Genomic DNA, 17,702 nt, shown 5'->3' on the forward strand with positions numbered 1-17,702 from the left:
AATAAATAAGATAAGAACTGGATAACTATTCAAAAAAAGGGTGTATACCTTTGAATCAAAGATTGAAGCAAATACATTTTCAACATGGGTGTAGAATGTATTGCAAATCCTTCAACTGGTGAAATTTGTGAAGAAGGTATGTCAACACTGGCATGGAAGATATACCGGAGGGCAGTCTCAACCATATGAGGACTTTGACCACATTTCTTGACAATGAATTCATCGAGCAATGAGATGAGACATTGGCAACAAGCTTGACGGAAGGATGGGTTATAAGTTGATCGGATAGTCTCAGTGAAAATTGTTTCTATAGTCAGCCAACCACCCTCTTCACTGATACACATGTGTAAATCAGATTCCAAAGACTGAAAAGAAAGAAAGATAAGATGTTATCAATAGCTCCCTTATTAAAACGAAACATATATGAAACTATCTGCTGACCTTGCAAAAGCAATGCAAAATATTTACTTGATCCATAAAAATTTAGAACATTCTTGATAATTCTCATTCAGCATTTTTGAAGTTTGAGCGTTATGAAGGTCTGTATTATGTAATTTAGAAAGAAGAAATTCAGCTATTGCCAAAAAAGAACAATCAACCGAACCAACTGAGGTAACGTGTGCTATTTTGTTTTGACGATTCTCGTTTTAAAACTGCAATGCTTTTGCAAGCTCATCATTTTTTTTCTCAAAGCGATTCAGATCTCTATAAGATATTGTTAATCTGGCTTTAAACTTCGTTGAACACTTACAAGGTACGAGCAGAAAAGAGAATTCTGAGCTCAATGTCCAGAAATGATTTGATTAGATTAGGTAGACTGAACTCAAAAGTTGACCTTGATTGCTCCCAGATAGGGTATTTGTCCGTGATCTTAAAGCTTCAAAAGCTTTTAAAGTAGAATTGACTGAACACAACAATTAGCCGATACGGAAAAGCCTCTTTTTGTGCACTGCAGGGACAAAAAATCTGTCTAAAGATAGTAAAAACTTTTTACATTGTGTACAGTAATACATGTTTTTTTTTATAAGCAAGTGTATGTCCCTTGGTCAGGCTCGTGTATGCTTAAGTTCTCAAAGCATCCAGGCATAGTTTATGGTTATTATATGCTTAAGAATTATGCTTATTATGCTTAATTATTCACCCCGAGCCAAGTTTTTAATGAAATTTCAGAAATTTTGTAAAAAATTTTCACATTTTGGGAGCAGTGGAATGTTAGCCAGCCGTGGAATGTCTTATTTTTTACTTGACCTCTACCAAACCTTTTTAAACAGATAAAAATGACCACTTGAAAAATATTTTAGGCTGACATATATGCTCATGTTATGTTTAGGAAATCTGCAAATCTGAGCCTTCATATGCTTATAAGCGTTATGCTTATAAAAAAAATATGTAGTCAATTTCACTGAAGATCAGAGAAACCTCTCGAGTTAAGTCAAATCTCTTTAAGGCCGGTCTCCGCTTGTGCGCGCTTCGATCGCACTTTTTCGAGCAAAGCTTCCACGCTATTGGTCAAAAGAAAAATGAAGCAACTCCATTGGCGCAATCTGACTACAACGGTATTTGATCGAACGTACTTGGCTTTACCAACTTTTAGCCTTCTAGTCTCTAGTTACAACCGGTCTCAGTATTTTTAATGAATATTTTTGGATCTCTTATGATTAATCTTACCTAGGTAATAACTTGGATCACTTTTCCATGATTTTTCATTTAGTGTGATGTAACAATCAAAATGGTGATGAGAAAGGACAGTATTGAAAATCGGTCACTATTACACGCTACGAAAATTGGGTTGTATTATTAAATATCTTGAAATGTATAATACTTTTTAATACAAACATGTTTCTTTTATTATGGTGTTAATGCAAGTATAACAAGTGATACTTTTATGGACCTACCTGGTTATGCATTTAACACATATATAATTGATATCTACGTGAGCATGAACGTTAAACAATCATTTAGAACACAAATAGTGACGATTTATTAAAATTAGTCAATTGTTTCTTATAAAAAAAAACGTTTAGAAACCAAAATTTCATGCTCTTGAAATATTCTTTCATATTCAAGATTTCGTGAGCATAAAAAGACATATCTGCTATCTTTTACCTACTTTCATGCAAAATCAGAAAAAAACAACGATCCAATATTTCACAATGTCCAAAAAACCCTTTTTTTAGCCGTTTTTTGGCCCAAATTTGCCCAAAAACATTGTTTTTTTGAAAATCGGGCTCCGTCACATTCGAGGGTTTATAGTTATGCATCTTTGTGCAAAAAATCATAAAGAATGAAAGAGCCAATCTCGAGAAAAGCTAATACCTAAGTAATTGATAATGTGCTTATAAAAAAATATCGAATTTGGCCAGTTTTTCTATAAAGACACGCCAAGCAACCAAAATTTCATGTCTAAACACACTTATGCTTCAAAAGTAAGCCCTCGTGAGCAAAAAAAAACATCTATCTCATAAAAAAATTGAGTAATTTGACTAAGAACATTAATGTATGCTTATTAATAGTGATTCTTATAGATAAACATGCGTTTTTTGGGCCAACAAATTTTTTTTGCAAAAATCTCCCTGAGCCATCTTTTACCTATGATGGTACCCTACTTCCATGCAAAAAATCAGAAAAAATCAATGATCCAATTTTTCACAAAGTCCAAAAAACCCGCTTTTTAGCCGTTTTTTGGCCCAAATTTGCCCAAAAACATTTTTTTTCGAAAATTGGGCTCCGTCACATTCGAGGGTTTATAGTTATGCATCTTTGTGCAAAAAGTCTTAAAGAATGAAAGAGCCAATCTCGAGAAAAGCTAATACCTAAGTAATTGATAATGTGCTTATAAAAAAATATTGAACTTGGCCAGTTTTTCTATAAAAACACGCCAAGCAACCAAAATTTCATGTCTAAACACACTTATGCTTCAAAAGTAAGCCCTCGTGAGCAAAAAAAACATCTATCTCATAAAGGAATGGAGTAATTTGACTAAGAACATTGATGTATGCTTATTAATAGTGATTCTTATAGATAAACATAGTTTTTTTAAGCCAAATAAATTTTTTTGCAAAAATCTGCTTGAGCCATGTTTCACCTATGATGGTACCCTACTTTCATGCAAAAAATCAGAAAAAATTAATGATCCAATTTTTCACAAAGTCCAAAAAACCCGTTTTTTAGCCGTTTTTTGGCCCAAATTTGCCCAAAAAAATTTGTTTTCGAAAATCGGGCTCCGTCACATTTTCGCCACCACCGTTTTGCACCTTTGTACCAAAAATCAAATGATTCCTATGATTCAATCTCGAGAAAAGCTGGTAACGAACGGACGGACGGACAGAGGTGAATTTATAGGACCTCCACCCCACCGGGGTAGGTCCAAAAATGAAATTCCATAAAAAAATTTTCTTATGTTGAGATAATATCAATATCCAAACGCCTACGCTTCATTACCGTGAAGAAAAACCTCACTGGTTTGATCCTACTACCTGAAGGTGACTTTCGAGTGAACTAATTTTCGGCAAAAAGAGGTCGTCTACCGCGAAAATTAGTTCCGCAAAATACGCCAAATTAGAACCCTCGCACCGCAAAAATCAGTTGGTATTAAAGACTTACCCAATTTACATTTCAGTTGACGCTATCGAGTATTGGATGCTTTCATCTGTTGGAAAATCGTATTGGATTCGTAATTCAAACCCGTTAGTAGTTAGACACGGCAAAGAAGAGAAACAGCGGTAAGAAACTATTAAATCCGTTATTTTGGGAATATATGATCATTGCTCATTATAATATGAGGAAATATCAAATGAATCGTTGTCAATCCACTTTTTTTTGTCAGCCGTTTATTTTCAAGAACTCATTAGGTTGTTATTTTTTCTATTTTTTTATTTCAGAAACTTTCTTCCCATCGTTACGAAAGACTACCGAGACCTAGAAGTTTGTTTTTTACGAAGAAATCATCAATATATGCTATATTAATATTTTTGTATTGGCGTTATTGATTATTATATTATGTAAATATACATTGCTTAAAACCTATTCAATCATTCATTCAGTCCTTGTTACCAAACTGCTCCAACGATTAGTTTAACAAATGAGATTAATGAGAATTGAAATTAGCTTTTACGATTAACGACTTTCCCAAAAGAATGTTCTGGCTGCACTTTATTGGAAAATTTCCAAGCAATACACTAAAATTTCTTTCCTTAAATAAAAAGATGTCAAAAATATATTTACCTTTCCGTATCGAAAGGACTAGATGTCGAATATTTAATAAGAGCATGGAGGTATAAAGAAACAGGAGAAGTATGCTATTGTAACCAAGCTCGCCCTACGATTAAAAAAGTTACGATGTATGCATGCTCATAATCTCATATATCGTGCATTTTTAATGAGCTCTTTTATCCATAGGTGAAATCCTATTGGCTCATTTAAGCTTTAGAAATTAGATGAGACGAGATTCATTGTTTCTGACATCAGTGTAAGAAAATATTTGGACTAAAAAAAGGCCTGTAAACTTGGCAATCCTTCATCAAATGATAAGATTTTTCGATCAATGTTTTCCTTAAAATGAACTCTATTGCTTGATACTTTCCTCCAAAATTCTCCAGCGACTTTATGTCTACAGATTGAGTCTGAAATCGTGTGTGATTATAAAGAACTTTTCATTTTCTGGCTTGAGAAAATATCTTTTCAAAACAAAATTGAACGGATAGCGAAATGGAACATAAACTTGCTTCGTGGACGAATTTTTATCTAATTTTCGTATATTAAAAGGCGAGAATCTTCAATACTGATTATTAGAATGTTCATAGCAAGCTTGAGTTCTACTAAAAAGTCTTATTTCATCGGGCGAGCTTAGAATTTCTTTTGATACATTTTATAAAAGAAATCAAAAGACTTTAACGACCAATTACCGACACATTCAACTCCTGTTTTTCTTTATACCTCTATGATAAGAGTGACACTTCTCGAGTCAAACAGATGCCATTTCTGCATTATTTATACACTCAATTGTTCTTAGAAAAAAGCAAAGAATGCACGCCTGTTTCAGTGACCCGGTAGCTTTTATAATTTCACCGTGGATAACATTTTTCTTTGTAAATCCATTATAATTTCCCGGGGAGCAGAGGGCACTAGGTTTGCGGGATAATGTGCTGCCCGCGGTTTTTGGCGGGCCCTTTTATGGAGGGAGCGAAACGGACACTTAAAGGGACTTACATCGTGGAAAAATCCACATTTTAGTGTTTTCATGATTTTCCTATTAAGACCATTATACCTAAAATTTAGGCTTTTCAAGGTCACAATATGGAATTTTAGCTGTTTTTACCGTGTTCTTTTTAAGTTTTTTTCTGCCGTTCTTTATGAAATTTGTCGTTGTTTTTGTCGACTTTTCCCCAACTTTTAGTAATGCAGGATTTTTTAGATAGACACCCTCCACGACCCTATGAATATTTTGCTTGCAACTTGCGAATCGAGTGACCTGCCTGGAACGCTTCGCAATTCTTATACATATACACTATATATATGGAAACGCAAATTATTATTATTATTATCTGACGTAACGGTTAAAAAAAGTTGAAATGGGTTCAACTTTTTTTTCAAGCGCGCGCTACCTTTATATGACGCACTCTTTTTTCCAAGCAAAAAGGATTGAAGCCAAAAGGTGCGATCGAAGCGCGCGCAAGTAGAGACCGGCCTTTAGAACACATTGTAATAAACAAGATACTGTACTCACATTCCAGAAGATAAGTATGGTGTCCAACGCACCGTTTTCGTTGATAACATGTTGTATGAAGATTTGAACGATTTGAAGTTTCTCCCACATCAACCTGAGTGATACACAATATAAGGAATAATTGTGTTATAACGAACGGAAAAGTTTAAAATATGGGACGCAACTGTGTATGATTGGTTCGAAAGCAAATAGGATTTTGAGACTTTCTGAGAGGGGCCCCGCGAGTTAGGCCTGGCCACATCAGTGGTAAAAGCAGTTTTTTTCTATGAGACGGAAAATTTCTTGATAGAGTTATTTTGGTATACAGTGACACCCGCAGGCCCCACCATGGTTGGGGCTGAGGTCCAGAAAATTTTTAGATTTTTACCCCCTAGATTGGCTAGCAAGGCACTAAAGTTTGTTAATTAAAACAACTCAGAATGTTCTTAAAATGCCTATATACAGTTTTAATACGAGATTTCTGTCTGATGGAATTATTCGAGAGAATAAAATCTCCATCATCGGATGGATCGTGAAATTCTAAGATATTAATTCTGATACTACAACAAGTTTTATACTCAGAAACACAAAAAGATATGGCGCCATTAAAGAGTCCGAAATCCTGTGAAATCGGTTACGTTTAAGACAAAATGTGACATTTTACACCGTTTGAGTACAAGACTTGTTGTACCAGGAACTAATTTTCGAAAAAAAAAACAAGGGAGCGGAGACAAAAGTAGGCTTCTGCTCATCCTCTAGCGAAAAGAGTTTCTATATAGGAAGTATATCTATAGAGGTCTGCGATTCAGACTAAGACAAAAGCTTACTTAATATTTGGAAATACATCAATATCGAGCAATACGAAAACATCTTTCAGGAATTTGTTCAACTTCTGAAGTTCACTATTGATCTTTTGTATGGAATGAACATCCGTCTCCTCGAACAACTTGTTGTAATGGTTCAACAAAAACTTCAGTACTGTCCGGTCAATATTCTAGTGAAAGAAATAAAATACGGTTTACGTTTGGTCCAATGGATTAAAAAGAGAGCAGTGACTGCATAAATGTGAATTTTTAGGATTTAAGGAGGGGTATTTATTCGAGGGTGCGTTTAAAAGGAGGGTGCGTTTAAAAGGAGGGTGCGTTAAAAGAAGGGGGCGTTAGTTATTCTTTAGCCAAGGTCACTTTAATGAATTGAATGGGAACCTTGTTTGCGTTTTAGTTTTCTTTCAGTTCAAAATATGTAATTTTAGAGATCTGAAAATGGGTCAAACTAAAAGAATACAATCATTAACACATATTTTCAATATATATATTCAACATATTTTTAACATATATTCCTGGAAGGTGGCGTTTGTTTGAGGGGGATGTTTATTGAAAAGAGAACCAAAAAGAACATAAGTTTGGCGCCGAAAACTATGGGCCTTTGACATTTTTCCAGTGTGAAGGGGTCCTAGTAGGTCTGTGAGAAGGGGGTGTTCTTACCTTTAAAATACTTTTGTCGAAGAACAACGATCTCAACAATAGGTCAGGTTTGAAGGAAAAGATTTTCGCAAGACAACTTCTTTCGAAGTCTTGATGCGCCACGTGGATATCACCGATACGGCTGTGCGCCGCTTGCGGTTCACCATCTGATTGTTGTGCGGCGCTCCAACTCATGTTGTCGTTCAAGATCTAAAATTATGGCGTAAAGTAAAGGGTTAGATGTGGACCCATTGACATATTTATATCGTTGATCAAGTTGATTTAAGTAAAGTAAAATTAAATTTCTTATTATTTTCTTTAAATAATTTTATACCTGATAACCTTGTTGAGCTAACCCAGGGAATTTATACATCAGGAAATCTTTTTTGTAATCTTCTATTTGTTCGTTGGAAAGGTTGGATAGCAAAGAGTTTATGGAGAGACCGTTCATGGCTTTCGATAAGTTCTCTCTTTTATCTTCTTCTGATGCTGAAAAGAGATACACGTTTTTTTATTTAAGAATATCTAAATTTTTGAAGCCTTAAAGCCTAAATAAAAAATGTTCTTAAAATATTCTTAATATTTCGGTCATGCATTCGCACTCAGTGTGCACTAAATTTTATGTTTTGCTTATTAAAATGTTGAAAATAAAATATATAGAAGTAAAGTCCTTTTCAACCTTTTCACATCCTATGTCCCATGTCACATTCAAGCTCATCCTCGATGAGAACATTAGGTCCCGAATAAACGTCTTCCGTCCTCCTCCGGTTATTAATTTTCGAGAAAAAAAATTTAACCCTTTCGTTTATCCATTGCTAGCTTTCTGTTTTTGAGTTGAAGTGTAAATCAGGCATAATTTCTGTGGAGCATTCGAATTTCCTCTTGAAAGTTCATTAAATGAGTTAAAAGCAAATTTAAATTCTTTTCAGTCCATCCCCGTTTAAAATATTTGAAAAATTTCGGATCCCACCCCTCTATTCGGCTCAGGACTTTAGAGTAGCAAGCCTACCTCCGATGACGTAAGTCTGCATCACATTATCCAACATCAAACTGATTCTTTTCGAAAATGGGAATCTAGAATAATTGCTTTGTTTTGATTCTTCAATCGGTTTCTCATTGTGTTCACCAGAGGTGGTGAATGCTTGAAACAAGAGTGTCCATAAACCACCATAAAGGTCCATGCCTTGGTGCAAAACCATCAAATTACTATTCTCATCCATCAGCGTTAACAAACTCTTCCAAACTGGAATGACTTTGTCTTCGACACAGAGCGCCAGAGATGCACGGAATGTTCCATAGTTTGGAATGTAATGTTGTTCAACTGCCTCACGCATTACCCAACCTTTAGAATGCTCTGGTAAGACTTGTGATTCTTTGTGTAAAAGTTGCTTGTGGATTTCGCTGATGACCGTGCTCGAAAATACTGAAATGGAAGAGATTGTAAGAATCATGTCATGGCGACGTTAGAAGTAGAAAAGTTTACGAGTTTTAATAGTATGATCAATTTTCGTCAAATAAATAATAAAACAAAATTCTTTACAAGGCCATACATTTTGAGTTTTTCCCACAGACATTTTTTGTAAAACATTAGATGGAGCTACCATGTTTTTCTCAAGCCATCCATGCGCCATCTTTGCTGAGTAGAGCACAGTAGTGGACCAAATTCCGGTACCGGTAATTTGTTCAATCAGAACAAACATTTGACATGGAGGGAAAGCGAGAAGGCGAATTGCCTCGTCTACTTTCAGGGGACAGGAAGAAAGTAAGCTCAATCTAGTGTTTTGAGATATCTGTGGTTTTCCCACAAATACGGGTCAAGGATCAACAATAAAGAACTAAAGTGGAGTCTCTATAACTCGAACACGCACGGGGCGCACAAATTTGTTCGAGTTAAGAAATTTCGAGTTATGGAGTATAAGCTGTATAAGTCATTGTTAACTAAAGGAACCATAATATTTGTTCGAGTTAAGGAGACATTCGAGTTGTAGAGATTCGATGCAAAAATTTTTATTTTTAGAGAGAATGAAAAAAGTGTTCACCTTTATTCTTATCAAACAGATGATTCACCACTCGCAATTTAGCTGCCAATTCATCAATTCTCGTCTCACCCATCGTATTCAATGTTTTCATGGCAGATGGAACACTCCCTTTGATCAACATGCTTAGGTCCTCCTGGCAATCCGGTGCAAATAAATCACTCATGGGACGGTCCAAATATTTCATGAAAGACGGCATGTGAATGTCTGGTTCACGCAGATCATCGATGTGAATGTAATCCCAATGTGCTTGTGAACAGCTTAACCCGCTCAAGGTACTGTCGAAGCGACGGGTAATTTGTAGTATGAAAACAATGAAAGTATTGTCTTGTAGGGTGTGTTGGAGGCATAGTTCTTCAGTGATGTGTTGTGCGCATGTGATTAAATTACCACTGGTGGCCGTCATGTTGTATTGGATAAACAGGAAGTTCTTTTGTTCGTCAGACTTTTTGGTTTCCAGGAAAGACCTGTAATGAGATACGCAAAGGTGTAGTATCACCCACAAGTGATATCATGATTTAAATTTGTTTTCCGTTTTTTCGATTGCAGGGAAAATTCTAACACCACGAAAGATATGAAGAATTGGAATAATTTTTCTAGCACATCCAGTAGTTCCGGTAAAGAGAAAATTTCCATTTTGTACTTTGCCTGTTAAATAACCTGCCTCTAAAAGTCTCACAGTATCCGTCATCCTCTTCGATTTTCATCTATGATCCGATAAAGCAGACTTAAAACCAACTTTAAATTAGACTGCTGGAATCAGCTAACGGTTTCATGCTCCTAAGATGTATACTATCTATACTACCAGCTGTTTTATAGAGGTCTGCCATTCAGACTAACTTTAAATTAGATTTAAGGGAGCTCCCGGAAAAAAATCTTACGGGATATAGCTACTGATAGTGAATAAGCTTACTTGATAGAGTGGCGGAAGGAGTGATCAGTTTCGAATTGCACCAATGAGAACATGGTAACTGAGCTATCTTCACCAGCAATTGTTTGACATTCGTTCAGTGAAAGAAGGCGAGAATGTGTTGTCACCTACAAATATGCACAGCAATGAATAAGGAGGAAGATCTTACACATATCAACCCTTAGTGCTTTTGACTGGTAACGGAAATACAAGGAAAACTCTACTCGGAGACAGTATCGAAAATACTGTCTTCTGACATTACATCACAAACCCAGCAGCTGATTGGTTATAAGTGACGTAAAATCAGTCAATACGTCACTTGCAACCAACCAGCTGTTTGGTCCGTGGAAGAGATTGCAATGGTGCATGAATAGGAATGCTCTTGCGAAAAATGTATTGCATTGAAACGATAAAGTAACGTCGAGATAGTTCAGTTATTCGAATGTTAAAAATAGTTTGCACTCTAAAAAACGCAGAGGCTCGGGGAAATGTCTCTAAAAGTTTTGGCGGGAATTTGCTTGGTTTGATTTAGTTGTACCTAAAATTGCCGTGCGCCGATGCAAATTTTTTTCCGTCAGCGGACGCAGACCTGATTTAGCAGCCGAAAACCTGAATTAACAGCCGAAGACCTGAATCAACGGCCGAAGACCTGATTTTTAACGGCCGAAGACCTAATTTAGCAAGTCACAGGCCGAATACCTGATAGATAAGTTAGGGTCGGTTAAAATAGTTTGAACTACCTGGCAAGGCATCAGTCCAGTGGTTAGTGCAGTAGTATCGAAGACGAAAGATGGGTAGTTCAAGACGAGTTATTGGGATTAATTTTCATTTTTTTTAGTTTAAAATCTTTTAATTTAATTTGTTACCGTTAAAAAAGGTATTCGACCGCTGCGTCTTCGGTTTTTAATTCAGGTCTTCGGCCGCTAAATCAGTTATGCGACCGCTAATTCAGGTCTGCGACCGCTGACGGAAAAGAAATCTGCTGCACCGAGAACAAATGTTCTTTGTAAATTCATTACCAGTCTCCTGTAAAAAGCCAACCTCGCCGCTAAGGGTTGATCGGTGCATTGACAAAGATAAGCTCGATACTAACTTCAATAAAAACAATGCATGAAATTAAAAAGCACCTGAAAGTGTAGACTGCCTAAATAGCCTCTGATATGTTTTGATATAGGGTATATGCGCATCGTGTATAAAACTCCTGTCCGACAGTTACCCCCGTTTTTGAGTTTTAGAAAATTTATTAACTTTATTAGTAGCCTATCAAATTTGGGGTAACCTGTTTCAATTTTTAAAATCCGCTGATTGTATTAACCTCTAGCCAAAACTTACTAATCAAGCCAATCAAGTTTGTAAACCTCAAAAACACAAAGACGGGGGTAACTCTCGGACAGGACTTCTATACACGATAAGCATCCCCTTTATCAAAAAATATCAGAGCATGCAGCCTAATGGAAAATTTCATTGAAGATTTTGCTAATGGAGAGGAGGACACAAACTATGTGGAGTATATAGAAAATATAACGTACTTGAAGGTACTTGGATGGATTTTGTGAAGAGAGTTGGTCTTGTAGGTAGAGTTTGAGACTGTCATGTTTTTGATTGTTGAAATACGTTTGAATCATGTGTTTATTCTTGCTCCTAAGAATACCGTCTGGTGTGGCGATCTTTATCAAAGCATCTTGTCCTCTTTCAAACAGCTAAAAAATTAGAAAATTATTATTTAAAATTTAAATATTATGCCCAGAACTTGGTTCTTTGAGCACTTTGTAGACTCTATCGATGAGCAAGCTCTGCTTTTGAGCTCACCACAAGTGATTATTCAAAACTCTACATGTAGTGTTTTGAGCACTCAGATGACAACAGCAATTTATGCTCGCTTGCCCGAGCCGCACGAGTCCTGAAAAGGACGAAAAAACACCTGTCAGCTTCGTTGACTCTTATTGGATGTTTTAAACGGATAATTATAGGCTTGAGAGAAAATAATACTGGCTTAATAACATAACAAGGGCTAGTAGAACGAAAGCAATCGACTGCAAAAAAATATAGAAAAGCTAGCAGATTTTAAAGCTACGAGGAAAGTCAGCGCCTCCCGTATGTAAACAGTTTCACTCAAGTGACAAATCAAATATTATGAAACGATACTGTATGTAATAAAAACTAGAACACAGTATTTGATAAATTGAAGAAATCAGTGGGTTGTGGCCTAACCTGATCTTCTTGTACGCCTTTTTGACACAACTGCATGATAATAGCACCACACGTGTCGGAATTGTACCCGACAAACATTCCTTCCTCTGTACTCTTTGATCTGCTATGGAAAAAGGGAGCTTCTTAAAATAACACTGAGAGCAGACTATAGCTAGAGGACCATTAGGACATATTATAGACCAATTATCAATCCTAAGCCGTCTTTTTATAAGAACCAGCAAATAAAATTTGGCTGCTCGTATTTTTCCTATTTTTCAGGATGTTTGAAATGTTTCTTGATATGTCTTTATTCACTTATTGACTTAAAAATGGGCTCAAAATCAGCATTTTCTTGCCATTTCTGAAATCTGAGGTTAAGATTGTTTAATTTTTGGTTTCATGTTCTTATAAAATAGTGTAATTATGAAATTATTTCATACTTGGAGTTTGAAGCAACTTGTTTTGCCCACTCCATCAATTCTTTGGCATGTCTCAGTTGATAAGGTTCAAGTGATGACGTCATAGTTAGGAAATGTTTCTCCAAACGGTTGATGAGAGGAATTGGGAACAACTCGTATACTACTTTCTTATCTGCTACCACTATCAACCTGAAAGCAAAAGCAGATTAAAAGTTTTGTTTTTAGATAGGAGTGATTTTGTTTGCTGATTCATCAGCAAAAACTTTTTCGAAATATAATAAAGGGGCCTAATTATCGGGACTAAAAACAGGTTATTTAGAGCAATCAGCTTTTGTTTGAAAGCTGAAAGGTCCTACTAATAAGGGTTCTAATAAGAACGGAGAGGGGTGTTCGGAAAATTTAATCTAATAACCGGGGGAGACGTTTTATTTGGGACCTTAGAATATGCATTACCGATCATTACAGACTATTCAAAAAAGTTACCAAGTCAACATTGACAGCGAAAAGGGACTAGTATATGGAGACTAAATCGTTCAAATGTCATGTTCTATTTGCAGTAGAGAGTTGTCTCCAAGGAGAGTGACTCTAGTAAAATTTGCCTCGTGAAGTATTTTCCAAGGTTTTTCTCTTTTCCAAACGAATCTAGACGTTTAAACAAAATGATCTTTAAGAAAAGGAAGTTACTTGAAGTCTTCATGTACACGGCAACGCACTCGATGTGTACCAAGGCCAAGATCAACATAATTCTTTCCACCAAATTCCACATAATACTGTAAGGAGGTTAGATATGATTGACAGGGTAAGTAAAAGTCTTAATCAGCCTAATCCTATATATCAAAAAATTTAATTGAATATTGAATATTCAGGAAAAGGAGCAAGCTAGAAAAATCCCACTCTCCTACTTGGGATTTTTATGAAACAGACCCCCTAACTGGAAGGGTATTTTTGGCTTGCTGACTTCACTTCATCAACGAAAAAAACTCTCTTCTCGACTATAAACTGGTCACCACAGTTGCTGGGGGACGTAATACAATTTTTGGCGTAGCAAAATTTAAAAGAGTCCTCTCTACCAATAGAATAATCTGGATCAAGATTCACTGGAATGACAGGACATCTTGATGAAGTTACCCTGGAATTGGAGGACATCTTGATCAAGATACCCTGGAATTGCAGGAAGTCTTGATCAAGATACCCTGGAATTGCAGGATATCCTCTCACATTGCAAAAGGGATTTCTCACCTGGTTTAGAGCATCATACAAACTCTCATAAAGGTTTTCCATGTTCAGTAAGATAACAGTGCGACCAGTTTCCATACAAATCTTGATCTTGTTGATGTCACGGCACACCTAAAAGAAATGGTGAAAATGCATATAAAGTAGGACAACATTTATTAACGTCTCTCCTACTATTTGCTTATGCAGCATTTATGATTAAAAGAAAAAACACAAGTTTCTCCCTTTTCGGCGCGGCACAAGCATAAATTTTGGAAAATTCTTTTCAAGTCTTTTGTTTCTTTTACTTTTTCAGCATAGGCGATATTGAGTCTGTTAAATGACGCGCCTTACGCGCCTGAATTTCGACGCGCCATTAAGTTTTGACGCACCTATTTTTCATATGCGAGTTGCGAGTTGCGAATTACGAGTTACGAGTTAGGAGTTGCAAGTTACTTTTCACGAGTTACGAGTTGCATTTTAACAAAATAAAATCGAGAGTTGCGAGTTACGAGTTGCATTTTAACACACAAAATTCGCGAGTTGCAAATTGAAAGTGCGAGTTGCAAATTAAAAGTGCGAGTTGCAAATCTAAAAGTGAGAGTTGCAAATTAAAAGTACGAGTTAAAAAATTAAAAAAAAGTCTGAGCCTGTTATCATAAATAATAATAGGACAAAAAAAGCTTAAAACCCAAAGCAAAGCATAGAAAACCCAGCCAAACTGTTTACTTTTTGTGACTAAAGTTGTGTAACCACTCACATACATCTTTTGACAAGCTACTTAAGGCCCTTAAGTGTGATACCTGCAAGCTTTATTACACCAAATATTTTAATTGTACCGAATGAGATGCATTTGATATAAATAGATAAATATTTTCAAAAGGCAAAAACTGGGAAAGGCAGTTTTAGAGATACAATTCTAATTAAATATTCCATTGTCCTTATTTTGATAAAACCACTTATTTTAATGAAATAATGATCTGATGGTCAAATATAAAGCTTCTTTAAGCAACTCCAGGAAAGGTTTTGTCACTTATAAATTTGATGCTGATAAAACAAAAGGATAGAAATTGACACCCTATTCAAGCTTCAATAGCTTTCAAATGGGCTGTTCTACAATCATGGTCAAAATTTATTGAGAATTTAGCTTGTTTTCTCGTTTTTCGAATTTGGAGTTCGGGCGAGAAAGTCGATTTGGGCCATTTCAATTTAAGGTCCTAAGTCTTAATTCTAACTCTACCCTTCCAACCAAATTTAGAGCACTTCCAAGTCGTTTGTGGTTTTGAAAATTTGCGGGAATTTCTCTTTTTTCTAAAATATTACAACAATGATTGTACACGTTTTGCACGTGATCTTATAATTACTGTTGGTGAAACAACCCCTCAGATCCACCATTCTCAGCCTGTTACCTTGTTACCCCCTGTTACCCTGTGTTACCCTTTTTAGTAACAACGCCTCGCCTCTTACCCCCGCAGGGGAGCACTTTTCTCTACAGTACTTTACACTCTTGCAATGTAAATACATACTTTTTGTACATTTTTTTCTTTCTCTACCAAACGAATGTTTGCTCTTTTTTATGTATAATAGTGAGCAGCAATAATCATTTTCTTTTATCAATAGAAATGTTTTTCACCCTTACTGACTTTTCGATTTGCAACTCGCACTTTTAATTTGCAACTCGCACTTTTAATTTGCAACTCGCATTTTTAATTTGCAACTCGCACTTTTAATTTGCAACTCGCACTTTCAATTTGCAACTCGCAAATTTTGTGTGTTAAAATGCAACTCGTAACTCGCAACTCGCGATTTTATTTTGTTACAATGCAACTGGTAACTCATAACTCGTGAAAAGTAACTCGCAACTCGTAGTTCTAAATGCAACTCGTAACTCGTAACTCGCAACTCGCATATGAAAAATCCTCTAAGAAGGTGCGTCAAAACTTAAAGGCGCGTCGAAGTTCAGGCGCGTAGGACGCGTAGGGCGCGTAAGGAGCGTAAGGCGCGTGGGCGCGTAAGGCGCGTCATTTAACAGACTCTGCGATATCATGTAAAAGAATATAACGCACAGAGAAAGAAATCTAGTTTTGAAAATTGTGTTTTTTAAGATTTTGTTAACTGAGGGGAAGAGACGAGACAATTTTTAGTTAGTTTTTAGAGTTACAGAAAATATTCGAGACTTCTAAAATCACTGAGCTCGTTCATATAAACCGTTAAGGCCGGTCAAGCAAAATAATTTGATCGGAAAGTGGTACCCGTATTGAGAGCACTGGATCTACTTCGTTTCGGCGCAAGTGATGTAGAGTCGTTTGCCAGGTAAAGTTTTAATACTACAATAATGGCTTCTTTGCTGGTGCCTCTTTCAATCTTTCACGATTGTGCTTTAAATGTATTTCTTTTGTCAAAATTTTAAACAAATGCTTGAAGTCCCAGTAATTTAGACTGGACAAAACGTCCATAGATGGTGCATTGTTCCTTGTCAGTAGAAAATTGTTCGATAAAAAGTGACGAAAGTTTTGTCGAGCGATGAATTTTTTTGGACAGTGACGAAATCTTTTGCCGACGAATTTTCTACCGATAGGTAAACTAATAATGAGAAACGTTCATGAATCCTAAGAATACGTACTTATATTGTTTGCTTTGAGAGACTAAACCTACCCCAAAAAGGCATAGGTCTCAAAGCTGACTATGAGGATCACAGCGCATACGCATTGTTTGCTTTTGTAGTAATATAAAATTTGTAAATACCCAGCTCAATTCATAAAACGAAATGGAAGAGGAGAAAGAAATCAAATATTCAAACCTGAGTAAATTCTTGATCTTTAGGGAAACTGCTACCGAAAATGACACTGAGATTTTCCGGCACATCCAGCTCCATTCCTTTGATGATTGGAAGGGAGGAATATTTTTCGGTCATGATCAACAAATATCGGTTGGTTTGACATCGTTTGACAGTTGGCGTTAATGAACAACACAAACAGTTTTTCTCAAAGTTTTTGCGGATCATATCTGCCGCTGAAATCTCCAACTCGATCGTTCCCAACGCCTATAAAGCCAAAAGTTTTACAATGTCTTATTGATAGTGTCAATTTTTTACGTGCATTGTCAATTTTTTACGTGGATTGCCAAGTAATTTAAGACTTTTAAACAGTCCTACGATTTTTTTTGCGGGGTACAAAGACAGTCGGCTCGGCTATCTTTGAACTGAGATTATTGGAATGGATGGAGTGGGGTTTTGAACCGTGTTTGATCACTTGATAATTGCTCCTTCAAGTTTTATTGAAACTCGTCATTTGCTATTACTTAAAAGTTTTCCTCGGTGAGACTTTTCCAGGTTCATGTTTTTTTTAAACTCTCAAAGAAAGCGAAGAAAGCTGTCAAAACTGGATCGTGTTTATGTTTTTTGAAAATACAGTTGCCTCTCTCTAATTCGATCTTCACGGGACTTTTCTTCGGATTAGAGAACTTTGACTTTAAGTTGGTAAAAATTTCATACTTCACAGGAGAATATTTTAACACAAAAAGAAGGGAGTCAGGTAGAGATTATGGCAAAATATTTTCTTAGAATCGATCTCATAACAGATCATCTATTCTACACATACCACGCTCTTTTCTAAAAGGGGTATGGCGAATGCGAAGAACTGACCTGGATGTTCAGGCAAAACAATCAAAACCGCGTTGTTTTTTGCTTGAAAACGAAAGCGAAAGCGACTGGGTTCTAACGATTATGTTTATGATTGGTTTTTGATTCTCATAAAACGGAGATTTCTT

At 36.1% G+C, this 17,702-nt stretch overlaps 1 protein-coding gene and 1 long non-coding RNA gene across 2 annotated transcripts in view; one reads left to right on the forward strand and one right to left on the reverse strand.

Annotated features, from left to right (window-relative positions):
• The window catches only part of LOC136805998 (E3 ubiquitin-protein ligase rnf213-alpha-like), an 80,685-nt gene that overhangs the window by 784 nt on the left and 62,199 nt on the right, over positions 1 to 17,702 (reverse strand). Inside the window, exons 49-62 of the mRNA XM_067062580.1 lie at positions 16,735 to 16,977; positions 13,962 to 14,069; positions 13,407 to 13,492; positions 12,744 to 12,911; positions 12,325 to 12,424; positions 11,643 to 11,813; positions 10,117 to 10,241; positions 9,207 to 9,670; positions 8,177 to 8,590; positions 7,502 to 7,656; positions 7,189 to 7,377; positions 6,532 to 6,698; positions 5,726 to 5,819; positions 49 to 365 (exon numbers count right to left, since the gene is read on the reverse strand). Coding sequence (XP_066918681.1) covers positions 49 to 365; positions 5,726 to 5,819; positions 6,532 to 6,698; positions 7,189 to 7,377; positions 7,502 to 7,656; positions 8,177 to 8,590; positions 9,207 to 9,670; positions 10,117 to 10,241; positions 11,643 to 11,813; positions 12,325 to 12,424; positions 12,744 to 12,911; positions 13,407 to 13,492; positions 13,962 to 14,069; positions 16,735 to 16,977 — 2,801 coding nt within the window. The remainder of the gene's footprint in view (positions 1 to 48; positions 366 to 5,725; positions 5,820 to 6,531; positions 6,699 to 7,188; positions 7,378 to 7,501; positions 7,657 to 8,176; positions 8,591 to 9,206; positions 9,671 to 10,116; positions 10,242 to 11,642; positions 11,814 to 12,324; positions 12,425 to 12,743; positions 12,912 to 13,406; positions 13,493 to 13,961; positions 14,070 to 16,734; positions 16,978 to 17,702) is intronic.
• Positions 3,594 to 4,026, forward strand: LOC136805965 (uncharacterized). Its single transcript, XR_010846474.1, has 2 exons — positions 3,594 to 3,722; positions 3,882 to 4,026. It is a non-coding gene; the product is annotated as an uncharacterized lncRNA (long non-coding RNA).

This window comes from Clytia hemisphaerica, unplaced genomic scaffold (genome assembly GCF_902728285.1).
Source record: "Clytia hemisphaerica strain Z4C2 unplaced genomic scaffold, Clytia hemisphaerica genome assembly, whole genome shotgun sequence".
NCBI lineage: Eukaryota > Metazoa > Cnidaria > Hydrozoa > Leptothecata > Clytiidae > Clytia > Clytia hemisphaerica.